The sequence below is a fragment of the Coregonus clupeaformis genome, chromosome 13 (assembly GCF_020615455.1).
Source record: "Coregonus clupeaformis isolate EN_2021a chromosome 13, ASM2061545v1, whole genome shotgun sequence".
Classification (NCBI taxonomy): domain Eukaryota; kingdom Metazoa; phylum Chordata; class Actinopteri; order Salmoniformes; family Salmonidae; genus Coregonus; species Coregonus clupeaformis.
In genome coordinates this window covers 29,397,559-29,416,270 of record NC_059204.1, presented here as the reverse complement: position 1 = coordinate 29,416,270, position 18,712 = coordinate 29,397,559, and the positions used below count along the sequence as shown (strand labels likewise).

The following is an 18,712-nucleotide window of genomic DNA, read 5'->3' as shown; positions in this document are numbered from 1 at the left end:
CTGAAAAACAAATGATAGTCCCACTAAGCCCAAACCAGATGGTATGGCGTATCGCTGCAGAATGCTGTGGTAGCCATGCTGGTTAAGTGTGCCTTGAATTCTAAATAAATCACAGACAGCAAAGCACCCCCACACCATAACACCTCCTCCTCCATGCTTTACGGTGAGAAATACACATGCGGAGATCATCCGTTCACCCACACTGCGTCTCACAAAGACATGGCGGTTTGAACCAAAAATCTCTAATTTGGACTCCAGACCAAAGGACACAATTCCACAGGTCTTAATGTCCATTGCTCGTGTTTCTTGGCCCAAGCAAGTCTCTTCTTCTAATTGCTGTCTTTTAGTAGTGGTTTCCTTTGCAGCAATTCGACCATGAAGGCCTGATTCACACAGTCTCCTCTGAACAGTTTTGTATTTGTATATATTAGGGATCCCCATTAGCTGCTGCCAAGGCAGCAGCTACTCTTCCTGTGGTCCAAACATATTAAAGCACTTACATTACATATAAAACAAAATATAAAACGTACATCATATGACATTATTACACCACTACCTATCTACAATACAAAATGTTTAATACCACCATACAACAATATCACAATGTGTGCGTATGCATGTGTCTATATCCTTGTGTGTTGATGTTGAGATGTGTCTGTTACTTGAACTCCGTGAAGCATTTATTTGGGCTGCAATTTCTGAGGCTGATAACTCTAATGAACTTATCCTCTGCAGCAGAGGTAACTTTGGGTCTTCCATTCCTGTGGCGGTCCTCATGAGAGCCAGTTTCATCATAGTGCTTGATGGTTTTTGCGACTGCACTTGAAGAAACTTTCAAGGTTCTTGAAATGTTCCATATTGACTGAACTTCATGTCTTATAGTAATGATAGACTGTTGTTTCTCTTTGCTTATTTGAGCTGTTCTTGCCATAATATGGACTTGGTATTTTACCAAATAGGGCTATCTTCTGTATACCCCCCTACCTTGTCATAACACAACTGATTTGGCTCAAACGCTTTAAGAAATTCCACAAATTAATATATATACAGTGGGGAGAACAAGTATTTGATACACTGCCGATTTTGCAAGTTTTCCTACTTACAAAGCATGTAGAGGTCTGTAATTTTTATCATAGGTACACTTGTATGATTAAGTAATTAATTTGCATTTTATTGCATGACATAAGTATTTGATACATCAGAAAAGCATAACTTAATATTTGGTACAGAAACCTTTGTTTGCAATTACAGAGATCATACGTTTCCTGTAGGTCTTGACCAGGTTTGCACACACTGCAGCAGGGATTTTGGCCCACTCCTCCATACAGACCTTCTCCAGATCCTTCAGGTTTCGGGGCTGTCGCTGGGCAATACGGACTTTCAGCTCCCTCCAAAGATTTTCTATTGGGTTCAGGTCTGGAGACTGGCTAGTCTACTCCAGGACCTTGAGATGCTTCTTACGGAGCCACTCCTTAGTTGCCCTGGCTGTGTGTTTCGGGTCGTTGTCATGCTGGAAGACCCAGCCACGACCCATCTTCAATGCTCTTTCTGAGGGAAGATCTCTCGATACATGGCCCCATCCATCCTTCCCTCAATACGGTGCAGTCGTCCTGTCCCCTTTGCAGAAAAGCATCCCCAAAGAATGATGTTTCCACCTCCATGCTTCACGGTTGGGATGGTGTTCTTGGGGTTGTACTCATCCTTCTTCCTCCAAACACGGCGAGTGGAGTTTAGACCAAAAAGCTCTGTTTTTGTCTCATCAGACCACATGACCTTCTCCCATTCCTCCTCTGGATCATCCAGATGGTCATTGGCAAACTTCAGACGGGCCTGGACATGCGCTGGCTTGAGCAGGGGGACCTTGCGTGCGCTGCAGGATTTGAATCCATGACGGCGTGGTGTGTTACTGATGGTTTTCTTTGAGACTGTGGTCCCAGCACTCTTCAGGTCATTGACCAGGTCCTGCCGTGTAGTTCTGGGCTGATCCCTCACCTTCCTCATGATCATTGATGCCCCACGAGGTGAGATCTTGCATGGAGCCCCAGACCGAGGGTGATTGACCGTCATCTTGAACTTCTTCCATTTTCTAATAATTGCGCCAACAGTTGTTGCCTTCTCATCAAGCTGCTTGCCTATTGTCCTGTAGCCCATCCCAGCCTTGTGCAGGTCTACAATTTTATTCCTGATGTCCTTACACAGCTCTCTGGTCTTGGCCATTTGTGGAGAGGTTGGAGTCTGTTTGATTGAGTGTGTGGACAGGTGTCTTTTATACAGGTAACGAGTTCAAACAGGTGCAGTTAATACAGGTAATGAGTGGAGAACAGGAGGGCTTTTTAAAGAAAAACTAACAGGTCTGTGAGAACCGGAATTCTTACTGGTTGGTAGGTGATCAAATACTTATGTCATGCAATAAAATGCAAATTAATTATTTAAAAATCATACAATGTGATTTTCTGGATTTTTGTTTTAGATTTCGTCTCTCACAGTTGAAGTGTACCTATGATAAAAATTAGACCTCTACATGCTTTGTAAGTAGGAAAACCTGCAAAATCGGCAGTGTATCAAATACTTGTTCTCCCCACTGTGTGTGTGTATATATATATATATATATATATATATATATATATATACACACACACACACACTCTACCGGTCAAAAGTTTTAGAACACCTACTCATTCAAGGGTTTTTCTTAATTTTTACTATTTTCTACATTGTAGAATAATAGTGAAGACATCAAAACGATGAAATAACACATGGAATCATGTAGTAACCAAAAAAGTGTAAAACTATTTTTTTTTTTATTGTATTTGAGATTCTTCAAATAGCCACCCCTTGCCTTGATGACAGCTTTGCACACTCTTGGCATTCTCTCAACCAGCTTCATGAGGTAGTCACCTGGAATGCATTTCAATTAACAGGTGTGCCTTTAAAGTTGATTTGTGGATTTTTTTACCTACTTAATGCATTTGAGCCAATCAGTTGTGTTGTGACAAGGTGGGGGTGGGGGATGGGGGGGTGTACAGAAAATAGCCCTATTTTGTAAAAGACCAAGTCCATATTATGGCAAGAACAGCTCAAATAAGCAAAGAGAAACGACAGTCCATCATTACTTTAAGACACGAAGGTCAGTCAATACGGAACATTTCAAGAACTTTGAAAGTTTCTTCAAGTGCAGTCCAAAAACCTTAAAGAGCTATGATGAAACTGGCTCTCATGAGGACCGCCACAGGAATGGAGGACCCAGAGTCACCTCTGCTGCAGAGGATAAGTTCATTAGAGTTAGCAGCCTCAGAAATTGCAGCCCAAATAAATGCTTCACAGAGTTCAAGTAACAGACACATCTCAACATCAAATGTTCAGAGGAGACTGTGTGAATCCGGCCTTCATGGTCGAATTCCTGCAAAGAAACCACTACTAAAGGACACCAATAAAAGGAGACTTGCTTGCGCCAAGAAACACGAGCAATGGACATTAGACAGGTGGAAATGTGTCCTTTGGTCTGGAGTCCAAATTTTAGATTTTTGGTTCCAACCGCTGTGTCTTTGTGAGACGCGGTGTGGGTGAATGGATGATCTCCGCATGTGTATTTCCCACTGTAAAGCATGGAGGAGGAGGTGTTATGGTGTGAGGGTGCTTTGCTGGTGACACTGTCTGTGATTTATTTAGAATTCAAGGCACACTTAACCAGCATGGCTGCCACAGCATTCTGTAGCAATACGCCATCCCATCTGGTTTGGGCTTAGTGGGACTATCATTTGTTTTTCAACAGAACAATGACCCAACACACCTCCAGGCTGTGTAAGGGCTATTTTACCAAGAAGGAAAGTGATGGAGTACTGCATCAGATGACCTGGCCTCCACAATCCCCCGACCTCAACCAATTTGAGATGGTTTGGGATGAGTCGGACCGCAGTGAAGTAAAAGCAGCCAACAAGTGCTCAGCATATGTGGGAACTCCTTCAAGACTGTTGGAAAAGCATTCCAGGTGAAGCTGGTTGAGAGAATGCCAAGAGTGTACAAAGCTGTCATCAAAGCAAAGGGTGACTATTTGAAGAATCTCAAATATAAAATATATTTTGATTTGTTTAACACATTTTTTGGTTACTACATGATTCCATATGTGTTATTTAATAGTTTTGATGTCTTCACTATTATTCTATAATGTAAAAATAAAGAAAAACGAGAAATGAGTAGGTGTGTCCAAACCTTTTCACTGGGACTTTATGTCTTTAGAATGCACTTTCATGTCCATTCAAAGCAATTGTTTCCTAAAATCCTTGTTTCATGCTAGCCTTATACAATAGATCTCAAAGTAGTTTGGATTATTCAACCAAGAATGAGTCTCATTACCAATCATAATGGGAGTGAAATGAAAGGATGGCATGTGTAGCAATGTGTCATTTTAATGTCTATGTACAATTATAGCTGTATAGAATTACAGTACATCAACTGTTGGCAGTTTCTATGTATGGTGACTTTTCTTTTGATAGTTTCTGCTAGCACGCCCCCAAACCCCAGAATCTGCAGCTTCCTGTGCACCAGCGTGTGTGGTCTAGCGTCTGACTGAGCAGGGAAGGTGGTCAGAACAGCACTCACTAAAGTGTGGGGGTGTGTCTGTGGTGTTATGAGTACAAACACTGAGATGGGGCGGAGGACCCACACGCACATACATACACACACACACACTGAGATGATAGAACACAAACACACACAAACTCAAGCACATTCTGCATACGCTGATAGTCGCACACTGCCGCGGCGACCTTGAACCCCCCCATATCCCCCCCCCCTCCCAAAACTGCCGCTATGTCCATGATGAGGACTCTATGTATGGTCTTTCTATTATTCAAACACTAAAAGGCAGTTTCTTACACAAAGATTGTTTTGGCTACTCTTAGCTCCTCCGTATATCAGCTGTCTGTCTTGTCTTCTAGCCTTATCGCTGCTGCTGACACAGCCAGAGATCAGCACACAGTCCAAATTGCTTTCACCTCACAAACAGAAACCCCCTGCCCCAGAGGGAAACGAAAGGCCTGAGAGTGCACCTTTCAGGAAACCTTAATCCTCCTTCACATACACACACGCATGCACACACACTGGCAGGAACCCACAGCATGTGTATTAGCGGTAAACAGCCATCTCAGGGTCTGGGGCCTCATTTATCAAAGGTGCGTGCACACAATAAATACTCTAAATCTTGCGTGCGCCAGTTTTCCTGCAAAGGTTGGTATTTATACATTTTGAACTCGATGGGAAAGTGTGTATCTCCACACACATTCTCAGACCATGCGCATGCGCAACTCCTAGTGGTTGATCAACTGTATTGCAAGCAAATATTGTTATTTTGGCAGAAAGGGAGGTGTTTGACGCACAGGAATTATAATAATGGTAGGCTAATAACATTTAAAACGTCTAGGCCTAATGATAAAATAGATGCATTTTCTGTTGGTTAGAAGATCACATACCCAGTTTGCATAGCATCATGTCGCGTAATATATTCTACTTTTATTTAATAGGCCTAAATCCTAATCATATTGCAGGGTATGTCTCTCCTTTTCTGACATGACTGGTTTATTCCCGCTACACAACAACTATTAGGCTACCATTTATCCATCACTCATTCAATAGCTAACCATGCTCGAAAGTAGACTGGTAGCCTATGACAGTATGGGTAGTCTACAGTATTGCTTTGTGATAGGAGCGCGGCATAATAGCCTATTTAATCTGAGCCTATACCAAGGCAGGAGATAGCTTGATAAATCACAATAATTTGTTGCACACGCAAATCCTAGAATCTCCACATACGCCAGAATTTAGTAAGAAATGTACGCACGGTTGATAAATGACCCCTCCTGGAGAGCTGCCAGCCAGTTCTTTCTGGTATTAATAGCTGTAGATCATTTCTCCAGTTGTGTTAAGAGGAGCCATTCGAAAGGCTGGCCGCAGTCGTAAAGATGGCTGATGACATTGTTTGCTTAACGCTCCAAGACAGCTCTCTGCACGTGAACCACGGGACATCAACAGGATCTGCACCTCTGTAATTATTACTGTGTGTTATTACGGAGTACATACTTATCTCAGGTTCTCAGAGCAGAGCAAAGGTGGGACGTGATGTAGGTAGGAGTTTAAACAGGAATAACTGCATTCCTCCAGACAGTACCACTAAAGGTCAACACCAGCTTTCTACTGCAATATGAAGCGAAGAGACTTTAAGACCATTAGGCATTAAGGCTGCGTCCATTTCATTTGGCTCATATTAGAGCGATCACTTTCAACATTGGCACTGAAGGTGCTGCTGACAGCCTTGCATAACAATGAATTTCTTCTCCTTTCCTCTCTTCTCCCCAGTCTCCAGGCAAGGACCCGACTCAGACCAGTCTAGAAGGGGACCAACCCACAGACACACCCTCCAAAGCCCCTGTGGTGGACGAGGCCAAACCCCCCCTAAGACCGCCCCACAAGGTCGGTGACCAGCTGATGGACCGACAGCTCCCCGACGATGGCATCAGCATCGTGGACTCAGACATGCCCGAGAGCGAGACCTCTGGCAAGACCGCCTCCGACTCGGGCATCGAGGATGGGAAGAGCACCCCCACCTCAGACGAGGGCAAGCCCGTGGACACCCCCGAGACCGAGAACCCACCCCTGCTGGCACAGCCCAAGGTGGGAGAGGTACCAGAGATACCCCAAAGCCAGGAGGAGGGCAGCAGCAGCACCACCACCCCAGACACCACACCTCTGATCGGGCTGAAAGGGAGCTTGAGGGGGGGGCCTCCGGAGAGGGCCTCTATAGGGGCCGACATGGAGAACCTGATGCCCCACCACAATGGCAATGACAGAATTTCCAAGAGGTACTCTGACGCGGGAAGCATGTCTACCTCTGAGAGCATGGACATCAGCCTCAACCTGTCAGGAGACATGTCAGTCAACAAGGATGATGGATCCCTCTCCTCCAGGGTGGTGAGTAACCCCATGTCTAATGTCACAATTCCATTCAAAGATTTATCCAAGTCTTTTACCAAAAACTCTCAGACTTTTAAACTTTTGTATGATTATTTCCACCTCCATGGCCAGGCTCCAGTAGCTTACTGAGCCGTGGCCTTGGCATACCTGCTCTGACTTGGGGCGAGACCCCTGGGACTTTCCTGGGCGGCATTTTACATAACAATGGCTACCTGTGGACATTGTTAACACCTTCTCACAAAGCAACTGTTTTGTGTAGAATTGCAGGAAATTAGCTGTGCCAATTTTGCTCTGCGCCCCATTTTGCTCTGTGCTTCATGGCAAAATGAGGAGAATTGCAGCAAACTTGCAGATGGGCAACCCCATGCTTCAGCCCCATGCTTCAGCCCCATGCTTCAGCCCCATGCTTCAGCCTATTTATTTAAAGCCGCTATGCGGCATCAGTTGGTCTACAGGTTATTATGCTTTTAAAGGGGAATTTTATATTTCAGATGGTGTCAACATAATTTACTTTTCATTCATTTTAAAGTAGAATGTCCTTTCCAGAAGTAACCAGAAGTGACCTTTCCATAGTCATTCTACAAAACAATCTCACCAGGGTGCCCTGACCAAATAGAAATGTGTGTTATATATCTGTAATTCTCATTGAAAGCAAGTCTAAGAAACGATTTCTATGCTTCCCATTCTTAAGTTTCGTTTTTGCGTCTTTTACTTTCGGTTTTGTACAGCAGCTGAAAACAATATTTTTGGTTATGGAAAATATATTTCACAACGGTTTACATGGTACAATGATTCTCTACACTATACTTGCTTGTTTTGTCACATAAACTGAAATTAAGCAAACTATTAGAATTTTAGCAACCAGGAAATGGCGGAGTGATTTCTGCATAGTGCATCTTTAAAGCGGCAATCAGCGATTTGAAACAATAACAAAGCATACTGCCTGCCCTGTTTCGGTAAATAGCTGAGGGATGGGGCTCATAGACAGAGCTATGGATGCAAGGACTGATCATCCATGATATAAAAGTTATAGGTTTAACCATGTTTTGAGGCTACAGTGTTTGTTTGCATTTACTTTCTTTATAAAAGCTTATATTTTGGGTTCTGATGGGGTAGGACAGTTGAACTAAGCTCATGAGGCATTTATACGTTATATTCTTCAAGAATCAGTGGGTACATATAATTCATTTATAAGTCCAAAAATGGATGTAGCAACTGCAGATTGCCCCTTTAAACTATCCATAACCTGCCATTTTGGATCTTGTCAATCAGTCGAACTCCACCGACTACAAGCTGATATTTTTAAGTTTTCTGAAAAAAAGCTGAATTTCTAGAAAAATAGTATCTGAGATGGAATCAGACTACTGTTCTCTGGGAAATGGACACATCCATCCTTTAATGCCAAATCTGTTTGAACTAATGCGACTCCATTTTCCTTTCATTATGACCAATGCTTTATTCAGCATTCAGAATTGTGGACGTTGTTTCAATACGGCCATTGTTGCCGGGGGAGCTTCTGGTTGTTTATGGACTGACCATCACTGGAGTTCTATTCATTGTTGGACTTGTGTTCTGTTTGAGATGTATTTTTTCCAGAGCAGTTTATTTGCCACTCGGCTAGATGAATGGGATTTTTGTGTTAGGCCCAGAAACCGTAAGTGTGAGGGTGTGTACAGGAGAGATGGGTAGGGCAGGGGGACCAGGGGTTTATGAATGGAGATGTATGAGAGAACCCAGATCACAGGGAGGGAGGCTAGAGCCAAAATGAGGGGCCCCAGCTGATCTGCTGCTGCAGTACAGACCCCTGGGCCCTCTGAGCATATTGGATGTGTGCTCACTTGTTCACATACATGCGCACAGTGTGTACACACACACACACACACACACACACAGATGTGTCATCGCACACAGTGTCTCTGTCAAAGGTTTAGAAGAATGGCTACAGCATGTTTACTTCTCTGGTGAGAGACGTAGAGAGAACAGAGTTTGTTTAGCTGGCCCTACACACTTTCACTTTTCATTTTACATTTTTTGTCATTTAGCAGACGCTCTTATCCAGAGCTACTTACAGTTAGTGAGTGCATACATTTTTCATACTGGCCCCCCGTGGGAATCGAACCCACAACCCTGGCGTTGCAAGCGCCATGCTCTACCAACTGAGCTACAGGATTATTATTATTATTTCCACTAAGAACTTTGAAAGGGCCCTTTAATGTAGCCTTGTGTCACCCAGGGTCGTGCTACTCTTCCTGGGCAGAGACAGGAGTGGGTCTGGCCCAGTGACCCAGTAAGAACCAGTGTGTGGAGCCTGTCTCTCACTGTACTGGGGGTTGATAGAGCTCTGTCAGAGAGAATCTCACTTCCTGCTTGGCTCCCCCTCCCTGTGCAGCAGAGCAGCGTGATTAAAGAGGAACCTGCCCAGCAGGATCACAGTCTTACACAAGTACTGCTCTTTCCTGTCAACTGGCAGGAACTGGTACAGTGTTCTCCATACAACCCCCTTCTCCTTTAAAGAAACTAGTGTGTTGTCCTCATGTATCATTGATAAGAAACAAAACATGAAGCAGACTTTATTTCCTGATTTTAAAAACAATCCTAACGGTTTAAACAACACTGCTGCAGTCAGTCACCCAATTGTGATACTGTATTTTTACACTAAACACACACTGTGCCCCACCCTATAGTGCCCTCTTAATCTCTCTCCCTCACTCACTCACTCACTCTATTATATTCAAGGGGCTGTATTGCCATGGGAAACATGTGTTAACATTGCCAAGCAAGGGAAATGGATAAACAAAAGTGAAATAAACAAAAAGTGAACAGTAAATATTACTCACACACGTTCCAAAAGAATAGACACATTTCAAATGTCATTATGTCTATATACAGTGTTGTAACGATGTGCAAATAGTTAAAGTACTCTCTCTCTCTCGACCCCCCATCCCCCCAGGACTCTCGCTTCTCCAATAAGACATTGAAGCGCACCAGGAAGTTTGTCATCGACGGCGTACAGGTCAGTGTGACCACGTCCAAGATCATCAGCGACGATGAGAAGAAAGATGAAGAGATGAGGTTTCTCAGGCAAGTCTCACTGCTTCCTGGAAAAGCCTTTATTGTTTTCTCGCTGAATCAAGTTCAGGAAAAAGGGCCGGGTCTAGCCCGTCTCTCTGTATAAAACAGGATCTCTGGTACACTGAGAGTTGAGTGCCTGGGCCGTGTTCGGATGTCACTAATGTCAAGACTATTTGGGGCATCCTAGTTTGATCTTTTCCCTTTTGAGATCAGTGCACAAATACACAAGAGGAGCTTTGTAAAAGCAGCAAGCGGCTAAACTTCATCTGAAAAGAATGATGGAAAGCTGGAAAATGAGAAATGTCCATAGATGAGACAATGGCCACATTTAGATCAGTGTGAGTCATGTGTGAACAACATGGCATGGAACATACTATATTCCTTAGTGATAAGGAAGGATTGTGATAAGTTCCAAACAGTGATAAGATATTTAGTTTACCAGTAAACACAATGTATACCAGTCACTGGTTTTATTTGGGACAAATATTTCACTATTTTGTATTACTATTATGACTCCCTAAATCCCCCCCAGTCGACGACAAATAGTTCATCTAGAAATTTAAGGGTTTACAATCAAGAGTCCAGTGTTCTGAACAGTCATTTACCCTGACACACTGCATGGTTTGAAGAACTGGAGCCAGTAGCCTAGTGTTCTCAACCCCATCTAGTGGTGATAATGTGACACCACACCCTGTGTTGGTTCATCAGTTCAGTCTATGGTTCAGACACTGTGTCAGACTAGTGATGACTCACACTTACTATCTGGTAGTCAGATTCCTCTCATCTGTAAGCTCTCTGTGTGTTGTCATCGTGATGGAGGGAGCAATGCTCTCTGTGTTGTCATCGTGATGGAGGGAGCAATGCTCTCTGTGTTGTCATCGTGATGGAGGGAGCAATGCTCTCTGTGTTGTCATCGTGATGGAGGGAGCAATGTTCTGTGTGTTGTCATCGTGAAGGAGGGAGCAATGTTCTCTGTGTTGTCATCGTGATGGAGGGAGCAATGCTCTCTGTGTGTTGTCATCGTGATGGAGGGAGCAATGCTCTCTGTGTTATCATCGTGATGGAGGGAGTAATGCTATCCCCTGAACTCTCCTCTCCTCTTATCTCATGGAGAGAATATATTCCCCATTCTGTCTTGTCATATGAAAGAGGCTGTTGTGTCGTGGTGCTTCTAACTCCAAGTCTTTTTAGGTAACTGTCAAAGTATGTGAAGTTCAAGACCTATGACAGTAAGAATATTATAACTTATATTTGAACTGTTTGTGTGTGTGTATGTGTCTCGTGTGTGTGCAGGCGTCAGGAGCTGCGGGACCTGCGTCTGCTGCAGAAGGAGGAGCACCGTGCTCAGGCGTTACTCAACACCAAGCTGGACGCTCAGAAAGAGCAAATGCAGCGACGCTTCGACCATGAGATGAACGTAGGTCTACACTCTCACACACACACACACACACACACACACACATACATACGGACACACATACATACGGATGCACACACACACACACACACGGACGCACACACACGCACACACACACGGACGCACACACACACACACACGGACACACACATATGGACGCACACACACACGGACACACGCACACACACACGATTTGCCCACCCACCCCTCATTTAGTGTTTGGGCTGATAGAGACCTTTAGCACACACCATGGTCTTCCTTTATCTACCACCACGAATGGAAGAAATACCAGATGTCCTCCTTCCTCCATCCATACCAACACTTACTCTGTTTATTGAAGGAGGGACTCCCTGAGTTCACACTAACACCCACACACTCCTGTCACATCAACCTGTCCCTCTGTCATGTCACATCAACCTCCCTCTGTCATGTCATATCAACCTCCCTCTGTCATGTCATATCAGACTCCCTCTGTCATGTCATATCAGTCTCCCTCTGTCATGTCATATCAGTCTCCCTCTGTCATGTCATATCAACCTCCCTCTGTCATGTCATATCAACCTCCCTCTGTCATGTCATATCAACCTCCCTCTGTCATGTCATATCAGTCTCCCTCTGTCATGTCATATCAGTCTCCCTCTGTCATGTCATATCAGTCTCCCTCTGTCATGTCGACCTCCCGTTGGAGCTGTCTGAGGGAATCCTTTTTCTACATCCCTTCCCCTCGTCAAGAGAAATATGTCGAAGAAAACCTCCCACATGTCATGTCTGTCAATGAACAAATAAGTAACATAAAAATCTGTCAATGAACCCTTGAGCAAGGCACTTAACCCTAATTGCTCCAGGGTCGCCGTTGATAATGGCAGACCCTGGTGGGGGGGTTGGGATATGCAAAAAACACATTTCCAATTTACACATGCATGTAATATACACATGAAATAGGACGAATATAAGCACCCACCAAATAATAATAATAATTATTATTATTAAATAGGGGATATTATCTCTGATACCCTTTTTTGACATTTTCCAAATTATATACAAAGAAAAATTACATTCTACTTTTTCCACAGTAACCTCTCCTTCCCTCTCAAACTCCTTCCAGCCCATCTGGATGACCAGGATCATGGCTACTTATGATATAAAGATGGGTTTATTTCATGGTGAACATGTTTAATTCCTTCTCTGCTCCTCCCAGGTGAAGAAGAAGAACTATGACACGGAGCTGGAGAGCCTGGAGAAAAACCAGAAGCAGACCATCGAGAAAATGGAGACGGACCACGCTGTGAGGCTCAGGGATGAGACCAAACGCATCCGCTCCGAACAGGACCACGACTACACCAAGTTCCAGGAGCAGATGAAGCACAAGAAGAAGAGGTGAGGAGGAGGGGGGAGGGAGGGAGGGAGGGAGAGGGAGGGAGGGAGAGGGAGGGAGGGTGAGGGAGAGAGGGTGAGGAGGGGTGGGGGGGAGGGAGGGTGAGAGGGAGGGTGGGGAGGGAGAGAGGGTGAGGGAGAGAGGGTAGGGGGTGGGAGAGGGTAGGGAGTGGGGAGAGGGTGAGGGGAGGGGGAGGAGTGAGGGAGGTGGGTGAGGGAGAAAGGGTGGGTGAGGAGGGGGGGGAGGGGAGAGGGGAGGGAGGGAGGGTGAGAGGGGGAGGGAGGGAGGGTGGGAGGGGGAGAGAGAGGGTGAGGGAGGGAGGGAGGGTGAGGGAGAGAGGGGGGGTGGGGGGAGGGAGGGGTAGGGGGGTGGGTGAGGGAGTGGGAGAGGGTGAGGGAGGGGGGAGGGTGGGAGAGGGTGAGGGAGGGGGGAGGGAGTGAGGGAGGGAGGGGAGAGGGGGAGGGAGGGTGAGAGAGGAGGGAGGGAGGGAGGGAGAGAGAGGGTGAGGGAGGGAGGGTGAGGGGGAGAGAGAGAGGGTGAGGGGGAGAGAGGAGGGAGGGGGGAGGGAGGAGGAGGTGGGGGGAGAGAGGGAGGGGGGAGGGAGGGAGGGAGAGAGGGGGAGGGGGAGAGGGGGAATGAGTGTTTACACATTTTACTATACTTAAACCAACTAAAATTCAGAGTAGTGTGGACTTCACTTGTAAAAAGGCTATTTCTGGCGTAGGGGTTAGGGTTTGGGGAAAATAGGATTTTGAATGGGAATCAATTGTTGCTCCCCAAAAAGTAATCACAAGTATAGTAAAACGTGTGATGAGTATAGAAATGACAGAAGTATTAATATTAAGTCCATGGATTTTACAATCATCTTTACAGGTGAAGAATGAGGTTGAGAAGCTCCCCAGAAAGACACGGAAAGACGCCTTGAAACAGAGAATGAACAGCTTTACACAGATGAAGCAAACGGAGGTAAACAAAAGCTGTTTTCTTTCACTCTCACTGACCTCTAAATCCAGTTCAAATGCTAACGGTAGATACAAGCTATAATCGCACATTAACGTCTCATCACTTCCTGTTTCCTGTGCTTCAGGAGCAGAACTTCCTGTCAGCCCAGAAGAACCACCTGGACACAACGCTGAAGAGCATCATCTCAGAAAACAAGAGGGATATCTCAGAGACGGAGAGGCAGTGTCTCGACAAGAAACAACACCTCATCAGAGGTACAGCATCAGACACGCTTGATGTCTGGGTGCCATCAACACTTATCAGAATGACATTAGCTGCTCCTCTGAGAGGTGTCTAGTCAGAGCCCCTTCACAGGGAAGACAACTCCCTGAGATCGGTTAAAGTACACCCTTGATCTTCTGTTCAAGCCCTCTCCTCCTCAATAACTTTTAACAGATGTTTACTCATTCAGAGTGATTACACTCTCCCCTCACATAGGTCAATGTAATATCCCTCTTTCTCTTATTTCAACTGCTTTCAAAAGTCTTATCATTCACTCTCTCTACGTTTTGTCCTCAGAAAGGGAAGCTACTATCTGGGACCTAGAGGAGAAGAACCTTCATGAGAAGCACCAGTTGCTGAAACAGCAGCTCAAAGACCAGTACTTCCTCCAACGCCACCAGCTGCTCAAGAAGCATGAGAAGGTACAGTACAGTAACCCTGTCAAGAAGCATGAGAAGGTACAGTACAGTAACCCTGTCAAGAAGCATGAGAAGGTACAGTACAGTAACCCTGTCAAGAAGCATGAGAAGGTACAGTACAGTAACCCTGTCAAGAAGCATGAGAAGGTACAGTACAGTAACCCTGTCAAGAAGCATGAGAAGGTACAGTACAGTAACCCTGTCAAGAAGCATGAGAAGGTACAGTACAGTAACCCTGTCAAGAAGCATGAGAAGGTACAGTACAGTAACCCTGTCAAGAAGCATGAGAAGGTACAGTACAGTAACCCTGTCAAGAAGCATGAGAAGGTACAGTACAGTAACCCTGTCAAGAAGCATGAGAAGGTACAGTACAGTAACCCTGTCAAGAAGCATGAGAAGGTACAGTACAGTAACCCTGTCAAGAAGCATGAGAAGGTACAGTAACCCTGTCAAGAAGCATGAGAAGGTACAGTACAGTAACCCTGTCAAGAAGCATGAGAAGGTACAGTACAGTAACCCTGTCAAGAAGCATGAGAAGGTACAGTAACCCTGTACCTAAAGCCTCAAAACAAAACTCAAAACCCCTGACCTTTGCAAAATAAATGTGTGTGCGCTTATCCTCATCCGTCTCCCCAGGAACAAGAGCAGATGCAGTGCTACAACCAGCGGATGATTGAGCTGCTGAAGGCCCGGCAGCAACAGGAGAAGGGCCGCATGCCCAAGATCCAGCGCAGCGAGGGCAAGACCCGCATGGTCATGTTCAAGAAGAGCCTCCGCATCAACTCCACGGGTAGCGCCTCGGAGGACCGCGAGAAGATCAAACAGGTACCAGACAACTACAGAACGGCTGGGTGGAGAGAGGGGGAAGACTGCGGTTGGAAATGTAGGAAAAAAATCAAACTGTTGAAGTGTAGCCATAGGATGGAGTCTAGTGTAGGTTAGAGGCAAGAAGATAAAGCAGATAAAGTTGAGTAATGTGATTAAGGCACCAGGGGGCAGCAGAACCAACCAGCCAGCCTGATGAATACCAACAGGAACACACACGATACAGTACAGCTTTCCAACAAGTAAGTTCGTCAAATCTCTGCCCTGCTAGAGCTGCCCCGGTCAACTGTAAGTGCTGTTATTGTGAAGTGGTAGGCCACACAAGCGCACAGAACGGGACTGCCGAGTGCTGAAGCGCGTAGCGTTGGCTGGAGTGGTGTAAAGCTCGCCGCCATTGGACTTTGGAGCAGTGGAAACGCTTTCTCTGAAGTGATGAATCACGCTTCACCATCTGGCAGTCCAACGGACAAATCTGGGTGAAGTAGGAATAATGGTCTGGGTCTGTTTTTCACAGTTCGGGCTAGGCCCCTTAGTTCCAGTGAAGGGAAATCTTAACACTACAGCATACAATTACATTCTAGATGATTCTGTGCTTCCAACTTTGTGGCAACAGTTTGGGGAAGGCCCTTTCCCGTTTCAGCATAACAATGCCCCCGTTCACAAAGCGAGGTCCATACAGAAATGGTTTGTTGATATCGGTGTGGAAGAACTTGACTGGCCTGCACAGAGCCCTGACCTCAACCCCATCGAACATCTTTAGGATGAATTGGAACGCTGACTGCGAGTCAGGCCTAATCGCCCAACATCAGTGTCCAACCTCACTATTTGAATGGAAGCAAGTCCCTGCAGCAATGTGCCAACATCTAGTGGAAAGCCTTCCCAGAATAGTGGAGGCTGTTATAGCAGCAAAGGGGGGACCAACTCCATATTAATGCCTATGATTATGGAATGAGATGTTCGACGAGCAGCTGTCCACATACCTTTGGCCATGTAGTGTTTATCGTATTCATATCACAGAACTGTATCAGGCCTCAGTTGTGTAAACTAATCTCTCATCCCTCTGTCCTCCTCTTTCCCTCGTTGTGTGTGTGTGCACCTCCCCAGTTTGCCCAGCAGGAGGAGAAGCGTCAGAAGGCTGAGCGGCTGCACCAGCAGCAGAAGCATGAGAGCCAGATGAGGGACATGATTGGCCAGTGTGAAGGCAACATCAGGGAGCTGCAGCAGCTACAGGTGACCACACCCCCACAGTACACCTCTGTCTCTGTCTCTCTCTCTCTGTCTCTCTCTCTCTCTCTCTCTCTCTCTCTCTCTCTCTCTCTCTCTCTGTCTGTGTCTCTGTCTGTGTCTCTCTGTCTGTGTCTCTCTGTCTCTGTCTGTGTGTCTGTGTCTCTCTCTCGCTCTCTCTCTCTCTCTCTATCTCTCTCTCTCTCTCTCTCTCTCTCTCTCTCTGTCTCTCTGTCTCACTGTCTGTCTCCAATGCCTAAAGGGGGTGACATAAATATACAATAACATGTAAATCCACAAATTCAGTGGGTTTGTAAAGAAAATACATTCCACAAGTATTGCTTTAATATTATTGTGTGTGTGCATGCAGAATGAGAAGTGCCACCTGCTGATTGAGAACGAGACTCAGAGGCTCAAGTCTCTGGATGAGCAGCACAACCACCAGCTCAAGGAGTGGCGGGAGCAGCTCAAGCCCAGGAAAATGGTACAATGCCGTTATCCAATGGAATTGGTTTGGTCCCAGACAGTTAATATCGTTGACATTGAAAAGTTGTAATATGTAAGTTAATATCCAGTACTGTTGTTGCCATTGCTTTGATCTCTCTCTCTACCCATCTCCCCCTCTCTTTCCATCCCCCTCTCTTTTCCCTCCCCCTATTTCTCCCTCTTTATTTCTCCCTCCCCTTCTCTCTCTCTCCACCCTCTGTCTCTCCGCCCTCTCTCTCAGGCTCTGGAGGAAGAGCTGAACCAGAGAAAGAGGGACCAGGAGGACTTCTTTAAGATGAGTGAGGACTCCGAGTGCCTGAGCCCCAGCTCCCCAAACAAACTCACCAAGTTCCTCCCTTATTCTGAGTCCTCTACTACGTAGACTGGCATCTCTTCCCCTCTAAACACCCTCCTATCTTCCTGTCAGGACCAACCCTAACCTCTTATCCCACATTATAACCTGAAAGACCACTGCCAGATGCCTCAGCCTCACCAGAAATGCTTGACTAGGTAGTCCCCCTCCTGAACTTTTCTTTCATTTTTAAGAAATATGTATGTTTTAAGTCCTGTTTATAACATTTTATCGTTTGATTAACCCAAGTTGTCAAGGCTTGGTCATATTTTATTTGGAAGATTGTCTTTAATTCCACGTGTGTCAGGCTGCTTGATAGATAGGGTCTTCTTCATCCACGCAGTGTTTCCTTTTTAATTCTCTTTTTTTATAGTCTAAACCCATTGGTTTACTATGTGACCAATAAGCATGAGGCTAACCTATAGTTAGTCAGGAAGCTGTGGTGAGGAGAGGCATCCCATATCCCAAAGAGGGTCAGCTGGGGAACAGTGTTTCGGGTGCAATGTCGAAAATAAGGCAGAAATGGACTTCAGACAAAGCTGTGTTGGTGGGAGCCAATGAATTAGCATGTTTGTCTTCATCCAGAGTCTCTCGCATAATGAACACACCCAAATATGATAATTCAGTCTCTCTTACTCTGCCATTGTGTGGCTTGGCTCAACAGCCTTTTAGTTCAAAGCACATGCTTTCATGTCCAGAACGCAGATGAGTCATTCCACCAATAAGGTGCCTTTTTTTAGTAGTGTAATTTGTAACCAAAAATAAAAAATGATTTCACAAAATTTTAACATTCTATCCTAAAGAGCAAATGTTCAACTTAACAAAAAAAGTCAAGAGGTTAAATACAACAATAACTGTAGTAAGTACATATTAAGTGCCACATAAAGTAACAGGGTTGACGACTTCATCTTAAATCAGCCATGAATCCCCTTGTGACAGGGCGAATGGAAGCTTGTTGTGTGCAACAGGGAGGGGCCATTGAATGCAAGATTCACACCAAAAAATGAATTGTTAGAAAATGTCTAGCCTGTCTATCTATTGGTAACAGGGTTGGTGTTATTCTCGACCTGCTCAGTTTTCCACCACAAAACACAAGCAAATTGCCAAAAAGAGTAGAACCAGCTCACCTGCTTTTACACTATGATTTGAATATTAGATGTTCAATGTCTCTTTAGAAAGAAATATTTAAAAAGGAATAGTTTCACCATATTATAACGAGAGTTCAGTTCACGTAACAGGGTTGACATTAAAAAGAGGGATGTTTTATTTTATTTTTATACCCATGAATCACTAATAACATGAAATAAATTATCTTCAGAAAATAACTAGGGCTTTACAATAATGGTTAAAAC

At 45.1% G+C, this 18,712-nt stretch overlaps 1 protein-coding gene across 1 annotated transcript in view; it reads left to right on the top strand.

Annotated features, from left to right (window-relative positions):
• LOC121579216 (serine/threonine-protein kinase 10) overlaps positions 1–18,503 on the top strand; it is a 59,801-nt gene extending 41,298 nt beyond the window's left edge. The window contains exons 9-19 of the mRNA XM_045224479.1: positions 6,352–6,963; positions 9,917–10,047; positions 11,332–11,455; positions 12,654–12,832; positions 13,676–13,796; positions 13,918–14,047; positions 14,352–14,476; positions 15,110–15,298; positions 16,403–16,528; positions 16,893–17,006; positions 17,250–18,503. Of these exons, the coding sequence (XP_045080414.1) occupies positions 6,352–6,963; positions 9,917–10,047; positions 11,332–11,455; positions 12,654–12,832; positions 13,676–13,796; positions 13,918–14,047; positions 14,352–14,476; positions 15,110–15,298; positions 16,403–16,528; positions 16,893–17,006; positions 17,250–17,390 (1,992 nt within the window). The 3' untranslated portion in view covers positions 17,391–18,503. The remainder of the gene's footprint in view (positions 1–6,351; positions 6,964–9,916; positions 10,048–11,331; positions 11,456–12,653; positions 12,833–13,675; positions 13,797–13,917; positions 14,048–14,351; positions 14,477–15,109; positions 15,299–16,402; positions 16,529–16,892; positions 17,007–17,249) is intronic.
• The last annotated feature ends 209 nt before the right edge of the window (positions 18,504–18,712 follow it).